The sequence below is a fragment of the Misgurnus anguillicaudatus genome, chromosome 18, assembly GCF_027580225.2.
Source record: "Misgurnus anguillicaudatus chromosome 18, ASM2758022v2, whole genome shotgun sequence".
Taxonomy (NCBI): domain Eukaryota; kingdom Metazoa; phylum Chordata; class Actinopteri; order Cypriniformes; family Cobitidae; genus Misgurnus; species Misgurnus anguillicaudatus.
Window position 1 is genome coordinate 29,058,357 of NC_073354.2, and position 15,270 is coordinate 29,073,626.

Below are 15,270 nucleotides of genomic sequence, written 5' to 3' on the forward strand. Positions count from 1 at the left end.
GCCTCTGGCGCCCTCTAGTGATATATGGTAACAAAGCAATTTCTTTCAGCCGTTTATAAATGTTTATTCCTAACTGCTGAATTACGTCAATTTGTTATTATGATTTTACATTTGAGACAATATAAAAGAAAATACCATAAAAGCATCACAAAGAAACAACAAACAATAGGTTGCTGTACATGTGATTATGTGAAGTGCGGATGTGTGGTTTTGGTATTTACCATATTTGGTAAATATGTACATAAGAGTGAGCAAGATCTCACTGATCACAACATAGGGCTTCTATTTTAATATTCTATTGATATATTTATTTAAAGTAGGCCTTGTTCGTTTTTTAAGGTTATCAAATATTTTACCAGAGAGCAAAATCCACTAAATTCAAAATCTTTATTACATTTTTAAAACATATTTTATTATCTTTTAATTGTATGATACACACTATCGCCTAAACTAGTGTTTTTTAATCTTACAAATTAAATATAAAACCGACTGGATAGAAAACTCAGGGTCACGCCCACTTCCGCAATTTAAACCACTCGGTTGCCGTTACATGAAATAGAACCCGCCTCGCTTTGTTGCTTCAGCCAATGAAAAATGTCGCAACGTGGTTGGCTGTCGCTCACAGAGATACAATAACACAGAACATCTACAGAGAGTAACCATTTGTTGAGACCATCAGAGGATACGGTTACACCCCTACAAATAACACAGGCAGTTCAAAATTAGTACAAAGTCAAACGTTTAAAAACTGTCTTCGGATTATTCCGCCCGTTATCCGCCGAGTCGGGCGCGTCCACGATGTGTGCAAAGGATAAAGAAGTAACGTTACGCTAGTTTCTGTGGCAGAATTGGACCCTTAACTGGATTAGACTATAGTCCCTCAATCGGACTGTTAGACACTCTGTTGGACTATCAGACATTTACAGGAACAGCAGTTCACATTGGAGATCTGGAGCAGATCGGCTACAATATGCGGTACTGTACAACCTTGAGCACCTTCGTGGCTGCTTACTGTAAATACATTCATATGAACTGAACCAGCCACAATTTGGTCCAGAAATGGTCGTTAACTGGATCACTGTCAGAACCATTCGAATTTTCACAGGTGAGCTGGACTGGGCCGGGTTGTTTCGGTACATTAATATGCAAGCATGCGGTGCAACACGTCTTTTTGTATGAATGCTGTGCAAGCGTAAGTGATCTGGGGATAAGCAAGGGAAATTCCCCAGTTATAGACTTCTGAAATAATGACCGGACCGAACACCGCAACCAGCGGCTCCACGGCCAAGGTCAGCAGACACGGTCGGTCCAAAAGCACCAGTACCTACTGTCACAGTACCGGTCCGTCTGCCGAATCCTCCCAGTCCAATGGCGCAAACAACACCGGCAGGTCGTCCGGTGAGGAAGACGAAAAGGACGGAGGGGTTCCGTTTTATGTAAACAGGACGGGATTTCCTATAGACAGTGTCACCTGGGACAGAATGTGGTCTCATGTAGCCAAAGTTCACCCTGATGGACAAGACATGGTTGAGAGAATAAGGAATGCAACACACCTCCCTAAAGTAAGTTGAACCGAGAGAGCATTTTTGCCAACTGTTTTGCCTTGGTTGGTAAAGAAGACACATTGTTTTAACATGGTTTATTTGGACATGTACACTATGGTAATCCCATAGTTACCATGGTATGTCAATATTGTAATCATTTAGTGCCACAGTACTTGTTTGATCAATATAGTGAAATAAAGGTGTCAAAAAGGTTCCCATTTTTGGTTACCGAAAGAGCCATTCGGTTAAAGGTTCTTATAGGAACATATTTTCTTACCTTTAAATACTCCAAAAAACCTTTTCCCACTATAAATAACCTTTAGTACATCCCCACAATGATCTTTTTTAAGAATGTATGTGGGTACAGAATGTTGCATGAATGTTGATCAAATTGAACTTCAAAGTTGGCCAACGAAGGATCCGAGTCATTTAGCAAAGGTATTCAGTAAATAAAGGGCATCATAAAACTGTTAGCTATGTGACCCAGATTCCAATGTGGACAGATCTTCTTAGCCCTATGGCATTCAACAATGTGTCACATTGTCCCTTGGTATAATTTAATTACAAACCAGGCAAATAAGATATCTGCTCGAACCTATGACAGCTGCATATAGATTCCTCTGTTTGTTTAGATTAGATTATTATATACACATCTATAGAGAGACCAGTTAGATTATGTTAGAAAAAAATGATCGTAATGTGTGACATTTCATGGGAGAATTGTAGAATTTGGTCATAATAATGCCATGACCTCTACACATAAGGTCTGGCGACCCTTGATATAGTATTCAAAAAATAAATAAAATGGCATTAGGGGATAAAGTGACTCTTAATTACAGACCCTGTAGTCCTTAGTGTTCAAACAAGCCGTATTTATAGCGTTAAGCTGTCTTTCTTATTTAACACAGTTGTTCATTCCTGCACACTGCACACATGTGCTGATGAGTGCAAAACAAATGCATCCAAATGGTCAAAAGTGTTACTTCGTCTCTCCAGATGTTATAGTGATTTATTTCTTAGCAGCAGGTGTTGAACAGGTGCATAGAGTTGAATCATCAGATCAGACAGATTAGGAGTCAGTCGGACAACTGGAGCGTAAGCCAGACGCTCCGCTTAAATCCTGGTGGACAGAGAGTCACAGTCTTATTGTGGAATACACAAGTGCTTTCATTGACAAAGATTTAGTACATTACTGTACACTTTTATCCAAAGCAATACATTTTACCAGTATACGTTTCCTGGGATCGAACCCATGACATTTTGCGACAGCTACAACAACACGCTTTCCCAATTGAGCTACAGGAACTCTATGATTGTCCTGTGGTGGTAACCTTGGATGCGAGGACACTGCAATTATATGCAAACAAATCACATACCAGCGGTATCCATCTTAGTGCAGTTAAACAATATTGGAAAACTAAAACATAAAACATCTTTTTATTGTGTTTGTCTATAGTGTTTTGGATTTGAGATTGACATTATCTATTATTTAGATTTGCTGGGATAATCAATTCAGTTGTTTAGTGTTTTAAAGGGTTCACCCAAAAATTAAAAGTATTTCATTTAGAGGTCGACCAATTTGCTTATTCTCTGGCCGATGCCGATTTTTAGAAATCAGGGCAGCCGATGGCCGATTTTCTATATGTACATAATAATCAAAATGTTCTCATCATTAGCAGATATTTTAAATGTAAAAATGTCACTATTTAAGTCAAAGTATTTAAAAAAAATGACTGGTCTTTCTGAAGAGTTTTACAACCTCCTCTGCACCATGCATTTATCAGACATAGATATTACCTTACACACTGTCATCATCTTTGATCAGTTTTTTACCATGGCTTTTATTGCTTTGTAGGATAAAATCCTTATTTGGTAGACCTGATAAAATATTTATTCATCATAAAGTTAACATAGTAAATGTCTATGTTTTTTAGTTGAAAATATGCCAAAAATCAGCCAATTAATCGGCCGGCCGATAAATCGGTCGACCTCTAATTTCATGAATGATTCACCCTTCATGATTCACCCTTATAAGACCTCTGTTCATCTTCGGAACACAGTTTAAGATGTTTTAGATTTAGTCCGAGAGCTTGTTGACCCTTCATTGAAAATCTATGCATGGTATACTGTCCATGTCCAGAAAGGTAATAAAAACATCATCAAGTAGTCCATGTGACATCAGTGGGTCAGTTAGAATGTGTTGAAGCATCAAAAATACATTTTGGTCCAAAAGTAACAAAAATTACAACTTTATTCAGCATTGTCTTCTGTTCAGCGTCTGTTGTGAAGCGCATGCACGAGACTAGAGTCGCGTGACTGCAGTGATGTGGCTGACGTGTAATCCTCAGACATGTTTGCAAAGTTTTTTTTCCAAACTTACAGCGTGTGTCTCCCTCAGACTGTAAACGAAACCCGGGAGCACAAAAAACAACAACTGGGGTGCACCAGATAACACGTCAGCCGCATCGTACGTCATCCGCGTCACTTTAGTCTCGCGCATGCGCTTCACAACAGACGCGGAAGAGAAGACAATGCTGAATAAAGTCGTAATTTTTGACAACAAGCTCTCGGATTAAATCCAAAACATCTTAAACTGTGTTCCGAAGATGAAGGGAGGTCTTACGAGTTTGGAGTCAATAATGACAATATTTTTTGGTGGCTGAACTATCACTTTATCTTTTACATCAACCAAACCACTGGCATATCTGCTATAGCAGTGGTTCCCAAACTTTTTCAGCGTGCGGCCCCCCTTGTGTACAGTGCTTTTTTTCGCGGCCCCCCGAAAGAAAATTTATGACAAAAACAGTTTTAAAATGTAATATTTTAATTAAACAAAACATACCTAGTAGTGCTGTTGGTTAGTTGGCGTATTATTTTTTAGGTTTAATTACACAGAATTCATGATAAATGAATGTATTTTATAAAATGTCATAAAACTGGGGCCCCGCTGGCACCATCTCGCAGTCCCCCTGGGGGCCCCGGCCCCCAGTTTGAAAACCAGTGGGCTATAGCATGAAAAAGTCAGATATAACAAACTGATAGTTTATAACTGTGTGAATGCACTCTGTTGTATAATGTCTGTTGTTTTTCTCTGGGTAAATGATTAAATACTTGGCAAAACAAAACAAAATCTGTACCAAGTATAATTTGGCATTTAATGTTGGCTTGTTGAATGTTAAATGCATCCAGTTCATATTCCATGAAAATCAAAACCATTGACAAAAGTTCAGATAAATCAAGTGAAAAATAGCGGTTATGGAATCAGCATGTAGAGTATATATTTTGGTGCATACCCAAAAATTACTAGCATTTGTTGGTACTATACCACTAACTACTTTAAAGATAAAAAACCTAACATAACTAAATGGTACACATCTATATATTTAGACAAATTTTCTGGGAGGGTTGTAGTGTCATCTATAGTCAGTCTCAAGTTTCGGTACAGTCCCATGAGTGGTCAGAGGTCATCTAACAGCTCTGTGGTTGTGGAGGGTGTCCTATTTTTTGTTGACCTCCTTTCAGGGTAGGATAGACCCAATTGAGATGAAAGCCAGTGGAGGAGATTTCAGAGTAGTCAGACTGTCAAAACCTCAAAATCAATATGCAGAGTGATTTTGCATCTAGACACAGTTCTCTAAATGTACCATGCGTCAAACCCTGAATTTTAACTAAACCAGTTAACAGTTCTGTGATAAGATCGTTGAGAACAGATGGCTCACGGTCCAAAAATAGGGGTGCGGGTTTCTTCAAAGAATTATTACACTGTTCACAAACTTTTTAAACGTTTTAATGAAGCTTTATGAACATGTGACGTTTATAACACCTCAATATAGCAGCTCAGACTTGTATAGCACCTCCGATCAACAGAGTTTGTATTCTGCTGTCATAACATTGCTGCAGTATTTCGTTTTTTTATCGGGCTGCAAAAGTCAGCACAAGACAAGATAACACTTCTCTTCTTTAAGAAACTACAGTCTCTCATTCCTCTGCATTGAGCAGAGAGAGATAAAGAGGAAACTGGATAGGTTTTTAACTCTCATTTCCTCATCCGACTCCGTTTACAGTACAGTTGAGGCTCTGACGGTAGAGCTTATTGAAAATATGTACTTATAATAGTTCTTTATGTAAAAAAAGAAGAAGTTTTATCTTATCTCGAGGTTTGTGTGTGAGAAAACATTTGTTCATTGTTTGTCTCTTGATGGGACATACAATTAAAGGGACATTCCACTTGAAAATATGCTCATTTTCCAGCTCCCCTAGAGTTAAACATTTGATTCTTACCATTTTTTTACGCACTTTTAGCATAGCTTAGCACAATCCATTGAATCTGATAAGACCATTAGCATCACGCTAAAAAAATGATATATAGTGATATTGCGCACTGCCTGAAAATAGTCCCCTTGGTTACTTTCAATAGCAAGGGACTATTTTCGGGCAGTGCGTAATATCGCTATTACTAGTAATATGCCTGCTGCAGCCATGTTACATCAGCAAATCCTTGATTATTACGCCAGAATGAGAGTACAGTTCTAGCCATATCTGCCTAAAAAATTGCAACTTTTCATTTTCCGTCTGTCTTAAGCCGAAAGTATACTAGGGACGTCCGCGTATGCACGCCGTCCGCATGACGTCATTTTCGTCATCAGGAGGGTCCGCGGCCGTCCGCGTGGGCCGTCCGCGTGCAGCCCAAAACTTGAGACCGCGCGGACAGTGCGCGTACAGTCCGCGTACAACAGCGTATGCGCGTGAAAATATTTAGACAGGACACTCCACTATAAACAATTATACAAAGGAAATAGACAGCATTTGTACACACACTATCGTTTTTCTTCTTTAACTTTTACTTCTTCCAAGAACAGAAAGCTGTGGAGCATGTTTGTTTGATTCCTGACTTTGTTGTCTTGTTGTTTGTTCTAAACTGTGTTTGCAATGGTGGATCAGTTACTTTTCTTCACCTATCCTAATGTTTTAATGTAGTGTAAATGTCTCCAAATCAGTGCTGCCCTGACTAATAATTTGAATAAGAAATCATTTGTATTGCGTATAGCGTCGAACGCGGCCATCCGCGTGTAGCCGTGGGGACTATACTCGGAAAGCTGCGCGGACGTGTGCGCCGAAAAAAAGTATACCCGGGCCTTTAGTACACAATGTAACTACAGAAGAGTCAATCGAAAATCTTTGGTTATATTTTTGTGTGATGCTAATGGTCTAATCAGATTCAATGGATTATGCTAAGCTATGCTAAAAGTGGTACCGCCAGATCCAGAGATCAACTGAATGGATTCCAAAACTGTAAGAATCAAATGTTTAACTCTAGGAGAGCTGGAAAGTGAGCATATTTTCAAAAAAAGTGGAATGTCCCCTTACTAGTGATTCACATTGTATACATGCCAATAATCAGTCATGTTTTGATGTTTCTACAGATAAAAAGGACTTTTCATGGCATTAAGGCATCAGATGTAATCTGAGTGATGTGTCATTAAAGTATTTGTTATTGCGAAACTCTTGCTTGATTTTAAAGGATTAGATTGTGACATCCCAGCAAGCAATTTAGGCTAAAACAAGGCAAAATTTGGCCTGCCAGTGAATTGTCTAATAGACGTCTAAGCATAGCCCAAGAGTAGACGATGTGTTTACTTTTAAAACATGTAAAGAAATGAAAGCAAACACCTTGAATACCTGTTGTACAGCTCCAAGTTATTTAGGAAAAAATGGCATGTAACCAAATTCAAGGTTATTAAGGGTAGAAATGGGTTACACACAGCCAGACTATATTGGGTCTATATACAGTACTTAGGCCACCACCACCAGACTTGTTGTTTTAGAAGTTTAAATGTCCATCCATATTTATTTTTCAATCTATTTTATTAAGATACAAACAGAAAATACAGGAAATATGTACCAAAAAAATAAGGACTAAATGTCTTCTTTAGGCATCGTCTTTGTTTATTGTGACCTCTCTTAGCACTAAACACATCTTGAGCGTTTTTGAGCAGAATTTCTTTAAAATTAGAAATGAGGATTTATTTTTATTTAGGTTTAAGAGATCCTGCAGTTTCCTGCTATTGCTCAAGTGGAAGGGGATTTTACCCTAAAAACTTGACACATTAGTTTACAGTTTTATACAGTTTTTAATACTATATACACATTTCCTGTATTTTCTGGATGAATTTTATTAAAGAAACTGAGAAACAATTATATATGATCACTATAACATTGCAAAAACAACTAATCTAATTCTGGCATGGTGGCCTAAGACTTGCACAATACTGTATATGGCCGTCCTTTCACTGTCTCAGTTTTTGCTTGCTTGGATGTCTATGTTTTGGATCCATGTCTCTTCCTTATTACCGGTTTTACGAGGATTGAAGGGATTGTTTATACAAAATATCCATAATAAACATTTGTCTTCTGGGCGTGTGGATGATACATCCAGTTCATCCTAAAAATTTGGCCAAAGGGATCTAGTATAGAGCAGTATAAACAATACACTCTGTAAATGTTGGATTATTTTCAACCCAGTGTTGGTTTAAAAGGGGACAAACCCGGCAGTTGGATTAAATTATCCCAAAAATGGGTTTAAAAACAGCCCAACATTTTGGGTTGAAACTAGCACAGGTTAAATTACAACGCAATGGGTTGGCTTTTTCCCTTTTTGACCCCAAAAGGGACAACCCCTTTGTCTCTTTTTTACATGATCGTGCATGATAGAATCATGGTATCAAAATGCTTCTGGGTTTAAAGACTCATCTCTGTATTTTTTTCTAGCACCCCGTGCCATCGGTTCCAAACTTTAAGCCATCCATGTCAGTGCCTGATTGGCTGCACGCCGTCCAGAACTACATGAGAAACCTACAGTATCCTTTACCCCGCACACGCCATGCATACAACAGTATGGTTTCATTGTTAGCTGCTGTGGGTATTTACGTTCATCATCGTGTGTGTGAGTAATATTTCAGTGTCAAAATTTCCTCCCAGAAATACATCTGTGAAGGGAAATGAGCATGAAGGTTTTAACAGGATATTGTAAGCAGCTGTGCGCTTAGACACGCATGAATCACAATGAAAAAAAAAAACAGGAAAAATGCGCGTCCTAAATGAGGCGAAAAAACTTCACGTCCTGGCGTACCTCCTTAACTGCCAACAGATACAACCATACTGGAACTCAGTTCTTTGAGATAAAGAAAACGAGACCTCTGAGCGGGTGAGTCATGACATCATCCTGGCAATGAATACCCCCCTTCTTCCTGTTATTCTTGTACTCTTTTTCTAATTTTACACTATTGAAAATACGCTTCTGTTTTTTCTCCAAAAAACTGAAGGGCTTATAGCACTGCTCCTAATCCTGGGTTAAATCCAGGTACAACAGCATTTCACCCTGTGTTATAAAACCCTGCTTTGAAACAAAATTAGCACCACTTTTGCTGGGGTTTGCTGTATTTGTCAATGTTATTCATCCATTCATATAATTACTGTATATTTAATGTTATTGGGGTTTACAAATAAACAGTGTGAAATCGTGATATGTAAAAATGAACAGTATGAAACACGAGATGGAAAGGTGAAAACCCTTTAAGACCTTTTATCCAGACTTGTAGGGCTGGTTTCTCGAACAGGACTTATTCTAGTCCCAGACTAGAGCTGCCTTAATTTAAAAACATCTTGACCTGACATACATTTTTGTAAGTGAAGTATGTTTGTAAAATCTACTTAAATTTCCTAATATAACTAAGGCATAGTCCTGGATTAACCTAAACTTTTTCCAGGAGACCACCCTATAGTTAGACAGGGGTCTTAACAGTTTTCGAGTGGTTGCTACTTTATAACTACAACAGTGTATCATATATTTATTTCTATTTAAATCAGTCGGTGTGTTACATTGATCTAATCTGTTTTTCTGTCCTTCAGGTTGATGGAGACCGCCAGAGAGATGATACGAGAATCACTTCCCATTAAATGCCTTGAAGCAGTTATCCTTGGAATGTATCCTTGCATCTCACTTTCTTCCTTAATACACTGGTGAAATCCCAGTCTTGCATCACTGTTATAATCACTTAGGGATTTTATCTAGAGGTCAGAATATGATAGATAGTTGGGTTCAGCCATTTTAACTTGGCACAGTATGCAATAAATTTACAAACACATCACAGCATCCTAACATAAACCACTGGCTTTAAAATAAACCATAACTTTCTTCTTTCCCTATGGTATATCATAATTTAATGCTCATTAATGTAATTACTACCAGCAAACACACGCACTAAAGTTAATTTACTTGGAAAACCCCCATCTGCCCGATACTGTACACAATTGTTGCCGAAAACTCATTTGCACTATTGAGATGGAGGACTCCATTAGCAGATCTCTCAAAGGCAATGTGCTTCACATCGCTCTTTCCCCTATGATCCCCCACCCTTTCAACTCCACCAGAGGCTCCTATATTCAGCTGTTGCTAGGAAACAAGGAGTCATACAAGATTCTCCTCCTAAAGTCAGTCAGTTTTCCTTAAAATGCAGTAGATGCATCTGTGCCATTTAGTATCAGCGGGAGGTAGTGTTCTTTCAAAAACTGTTAGTGTCAATTATCAGACCCTGGTCATGGGTTTACGCAAGGATAATGCTGTCCGGGTTCGAACAGAAGCACTACTAGTAGTAAACTAATAAAATTCGTACATAAAGCACTATAAAACGCGCTAGAAGTATAGTTCTGTTTTTTATGAATACGCTAGAGTTTGTGTACAGTGCGCATGACACAAAGTTTGTCATCAGAATAGTATGCACACCACCAAATTTTTGTGTACTTATTAAAAAATATGCTCATTTTACAGCTCCCCTAGAGTTAAACATTTGATTTTTACCATTTTGGAATCCATTCAGCCGATCTCCGGGTCTGGCGGTACCACTTTTAGCATAGCTTAGCATAATTCATTGAATTGGATTAGACCATTAGCATCGCACTAAAAAATAAGCAAAGAGTTTTAATATTTTTACTTTTAAAACTCATTTATTTAAAACTTGACTCTTCTGCAGTTACATCGTGTACCAAGACCGACGGAAAATTAAAAGTTGTGATTTTCTAGGCCGATATGGCTAGGAACTATACTCTCATTCTGACGTAATAATCAACGACTTTGCTGCTGTTACATGGCTGCAGCAGGTGATATAATAAAATAGTCCCCTTGGTAACTTTCAATATCAGGGGACTATTTTCGGGCAGTGCTTAATATCATTGTGCCTGCTCCAGCCATGTTACGGCAGCAAAGTTCTTGATTATTACGCCAAAATGAGAGTATTCCTAGCCATATCAGCCTAGAAAATTGCAACTTGTAATTTTCCGTTGGTCTTAGTACACAATGTAACTACAGAAGAGTAAAGTTTTAAATAGGAAAAATATTGAAACTCTTTGGTTATTTTTTAGCGCGATGCTAATAGACTAATCAGATTCAATGAATTATGCTAAGAATGGTAGATCAGCTGAATGGATTCCAATTTTTGGTTTTATATATACTTCTGCGTCACTGAATGAAGAAGCAGCTTGGCCAGTTTAACACACAAACGAAGAAGAAACCGGAGCTTGTTGTGTGTTTTGAGAAGACCGGCAGTGATGGTAGTAAATAAACAGCGACTTTTGTTGCAGTTCCAGTTTCGGCATAGACCTTACGCACTACTATAAATTAGACTTTACGCGTGGGTCACGCACAGGAAAATGTGATATGTAGCCCAGGAGATGCCTTGCATTTTGTCACAATGCATGTGAGAACGTCTGTACATACGTACGAGTCAAATAAACTGTGCTTTGCAAGGCAGGTACGTTTGCATACTCACAAAAAACAAACTGTACTCTGGTCTTTACCATAGTAATTATTCGTATTTACAGCCTGATCTCACAGGAATTCGTACTCATTTTATGAGGTGCTTAATTTGTATAAATTTGTTTGCGAATCGTACAAATCGTACAATTATGAGGAAGACACACCTCTAAACCAAACATCACAGGTGAAAGCAAATCATACAAGTAAAAAAAAAGTAAATCCAATTGTAGGCAAGTGTTTACTTCCTGGGATTGGTGATGTAGACAAGAACGACATTATCAAAATTCCTCCCGCTTCGGACTCACAGCCTGTAAGTTAACTCCTGTTAGCATTGCATTGTGAGCGAATCTTTCAAACATGGTAAGGCGCGTCACATTTCCGGCTGACATAAATAGGTATTAAGGCCAATCACAACGTACAGATTAGCTGGCCAATCAGAGACACAAAACTTTTCAAATCCGTGCGTTTCAGGAAGAAGTTGAAATCTGGAGCTACAAAAATGTATGGTATGTGGAAAATAATGTGTTTTTAGCCATAAACCATGTGAACACATTGTAATATACCAAATACATAGCCTGACGTTGTCATACTCAATTCTAGTCAGAATTTGAGTCTGATACCGCTCCATTGAGCTAAAATTATGAGGCGTGTCTCAACCGAAAAATGCCTCTACACTCAATTGGATAGACATACGACCAATCAGAGCAACGGAGTGTGAGACTTATGTTGAAATGGCGTCTTTAGCAGCCTGACCGAACTGCTAGTAATTTCGCTACAATGATACTAACATCATTGTAATTATACTAAGTCTGAGTTAGCGAAGGTACATCAACACCTACTATGTTTACAACATTTCATTTATATCACAACATTAAGTATTTACTAAGTCATACAGTAAGACTATCTCTTACCATTTGTACGTTAGGTGAACTACATCCACGACGATAGCTACCCATTACGTTGGCTTGAAAAATATCGGAGCCTAGCATGTTCCTCCACTTATTCAGCAGTCACGATTCCAGGCTTCCGAAAAGAAGCTGGCAATGACCGCTAATTATATCCATCTCGTCGTGCACACCGAGTTGCATCGCCATGATACCCATTTCAGTTGCTTCTTTAACTTTGTCCTCCATATTTGTCCTCCATATTTGTTTATGCGAAAACATAAACAAATGCCTTGATCGCGTTTCTCTGTTCCTCTTTTTAAATCAATGCTCTGTCGATATCTTTTAGAACAGACTCAATGTCAGAATCCACACATCTGAATTCACCAGCGGCAGCCATTTCATTGTAAACAGATTGAACACACGCGCTTTTTGGTGACGTGGTTGATACGTTACTGTTCATGATCATCTGTCCATCATCGTATAAAGCCCGCCCTCACAATTTGATTCGTCGGCCGGTTTTGGTATTCGCATAGTAGCTCCTCAACGGTGAATCCCCAGACCGATCTTCCCCGTTTTTCAAATTGTGGTGGGCGGGGCTAAGATCGGATGGCACCCAGGCTACCAAATACACAAAAAAACATAAATTTTTTGCAATGAAATGGGTGCTTTTTAACAAAGTGTAGTAATTTACTTCAGTTTGCTATATAATATAATACAGTATGCTACAGTTTAGTGTAGTAAATACTAAAGTAAAATACTATTTGTTATGTGGGTGGGGCAGAAGTGTTTTAGAGATCTGCTTTGCCAAGTGTGCCGTCTTTCATGGGGTTGTTGCGAGATTAAATGACTTTGGTGTTTTCCACTCTTTGAAAAAGGCAATTCATGGATCATTAGTCAAGAACAGATTGTTTCTCTGTTTTCAGATTAGTAGCGCTGTCAGGGAATTGAAAGAAGAGTTCCAGTTTACTTCACTTAGTGATTGTCTTTGTGTACTAAACTAGTCTTTTAATCAGCCGCTCTCTGATGCTTTTTTCTAATGGCTGAGAGACTTAATGGTGTACGGTCCCAGGTGACTGATCAGAAAGCACAGAGGTGAAGATTACATCTATTCCCTGCTGGAAGTTTGAGGTTACAATTGTGGTTGAGTTTTGGAATAAGATACAGGGAAATAGATAGTTGTTATCTATCCACATGCTGGCGGTTAGGCTAGTAGAATGGGCTGGTTAGGAGGAAAATAATACAGTAAAAGATTCAGCTTTGTAATCCTTTGTATTGGCATGTGTTCAGAGGGCATACATTTCATTTTCATTGATCAGATCAGCAGTTTTTCATTTTGGGTTGTCTCAAGGACAGGGAGTATTTGGTTAGTCTTTGTTCACGTTGTATTTAGGATAGACGTTCATTGTTTTGTGAAGTCGTAACTTGCTAGCTGTCTGCATATTCAGTAGACATAAATCAAAAACGACTGTTTTTCACACCATGCTCTCAGAGCCTATTTTGGTTTTCTCTACAACTTGCAGATAAGCAATTCACAGCAGTAGATCACGCTATTTTGCTGATGGGTAATGTGATCCTATAGTGTCTTCTCATTATATCACTTGTGCGGTTTTGGGGTGTGTGTATTTTTGTTTACATAGAAGCACAAGGAAACTCAGCAAAGAGCTGCTAGTTTTTTCCATAAATGGCAGTATTTGTATTTCCTAGGGTTCAAACGAACCCATGACCTTTGTTTTGCTAATGCAATTGAGCTACATGATCACTTTCTACTGAATATTCTGCTTGTGTTGGTAGTGTGTTATATGACTGATCAGTGTGGGATCTGCGATGGCCGATTGATAAACAGATATGCTTGTGTTATGGTATACCAGCAGATTGTGTGAATGGGCACACTTGTGATTGTATTTGAAAGGCAGATGGCAACGCAGTAAGACAGATCCAGAACGTTGTGTTGTCGGACACACAGGCTCAACAGATCTGTTGCCGTGCCCTTGGATGAATTGGCAGCTTATGCTAACCCAACGGCAAAACTACATGCTGTTTACTGACAAGTGTGACGATTATGATTTATTTAAGAGATGGTTGCAAAGTATGAAGCATCATTTCGTCATTTTGAAGCTACGCAGTGCTTAGATTTCAACATAGTTGTTATGCCAAAAGGATCTTTCCACTTATTAAAGGGGACTATATTAAAGGGGACATATCATGAAAATTTTATTTTTTCCATGTTTAAGTGCTATAATTGGGTCCCCAGTGCCCAACCTAGAAAATGTGAAAATGAACAACCCAGTAACTTATGGCACTTTTCCATTGCATAGTACCCCACGGTTTGGTTTGGGTCAGGTCGGGTCAGCTCACCTTACTTTGGCATGGTTAGCTTTTCCATCGAGTTTAGTATCACTTCGCAGTGGGAGGGATTATAGGCGTGTCGTTATATTTGCGGTGCCTACTGCTGTGACATCATACAAGTGAGAGTGTCGTTGTACATTCCCATACATTCATTTATTTCTCCAAAAAATTAAAATTGACCACCACAAATAGATGTTTGCACATCGTGTTTATCACTACCTCTGTATCACATGACAGTTTCTGTACAAACACCCGTGGCGTCGGTCGGTGCGCTCTGCTGAGCCTCATTTAAGTTGCATTTAAGCATATATTTGCATCGCAACTGTGCCGCCACAAACTGCAAGTCTAGAACAAAACTGTTATGGTGTTCCTGATTCTCAACCTGTGGATGTTTTTCATCGCTAAAAGGGAGTTTGGGAACTTACAGCTAAGCACAGATGACAACAGGTTTTCTCGAGACAGCGCAAGCTAGCAGTAAGGTAAAGCTTATCTTTTACATTATAGCGGTGACGCTGGTAGTGACGATTCTCTCAATTAGTGATCTACAGTGTTTTCGCATCACGTTTTGGTATCAACTCGGGTCGCTTGGAACCCCAACCAGGGTGGTACTAAAAAGTATCAGGTACTACGTACTGCATCCAGTGGAAAAGCCCCCAAAAGTAAGCTGACTCGACCCGACCTA

The 15,270-nt window shown here is 38.8% G+C and overlaps 1 protein-coding gene across 1 annotated transcript in view; it reads left to right on the plus strand.

Moving 5' to 3' along the window:
- The first annotated feature begins 618 nt into the window (after positions 1 to 618).
- Positions 619 to 15,270, plus strand: part of vash2 (vasohibin 2) — a 32,553-nt gene continuing 17,901 nt past the window's right edge. Inside the window, exons 1-4 of the mRNA XM_055186153.2 lie at positions 619 to 1,562; positions 8,313 to 8,401; positions 8,692 to 8,748; positions 9,453 to 9,527. Of these exons, the coding sequence (XP_055042128.1) occupies positions 1,248 to 1,562; positions 8,313 to 8,401; positions 8,692 to 8,748; positions 9,453 to 9,527 (536 nt within the window). The 5' untranslated portion in view covers positions 619 to 1,247. The remainder of the gene's footprint in view (positions 1,563 to 8,312; positions 8,402 to 8,691; positions 8,749 to 9,452; positions 9,528 to 15,270) is intronic.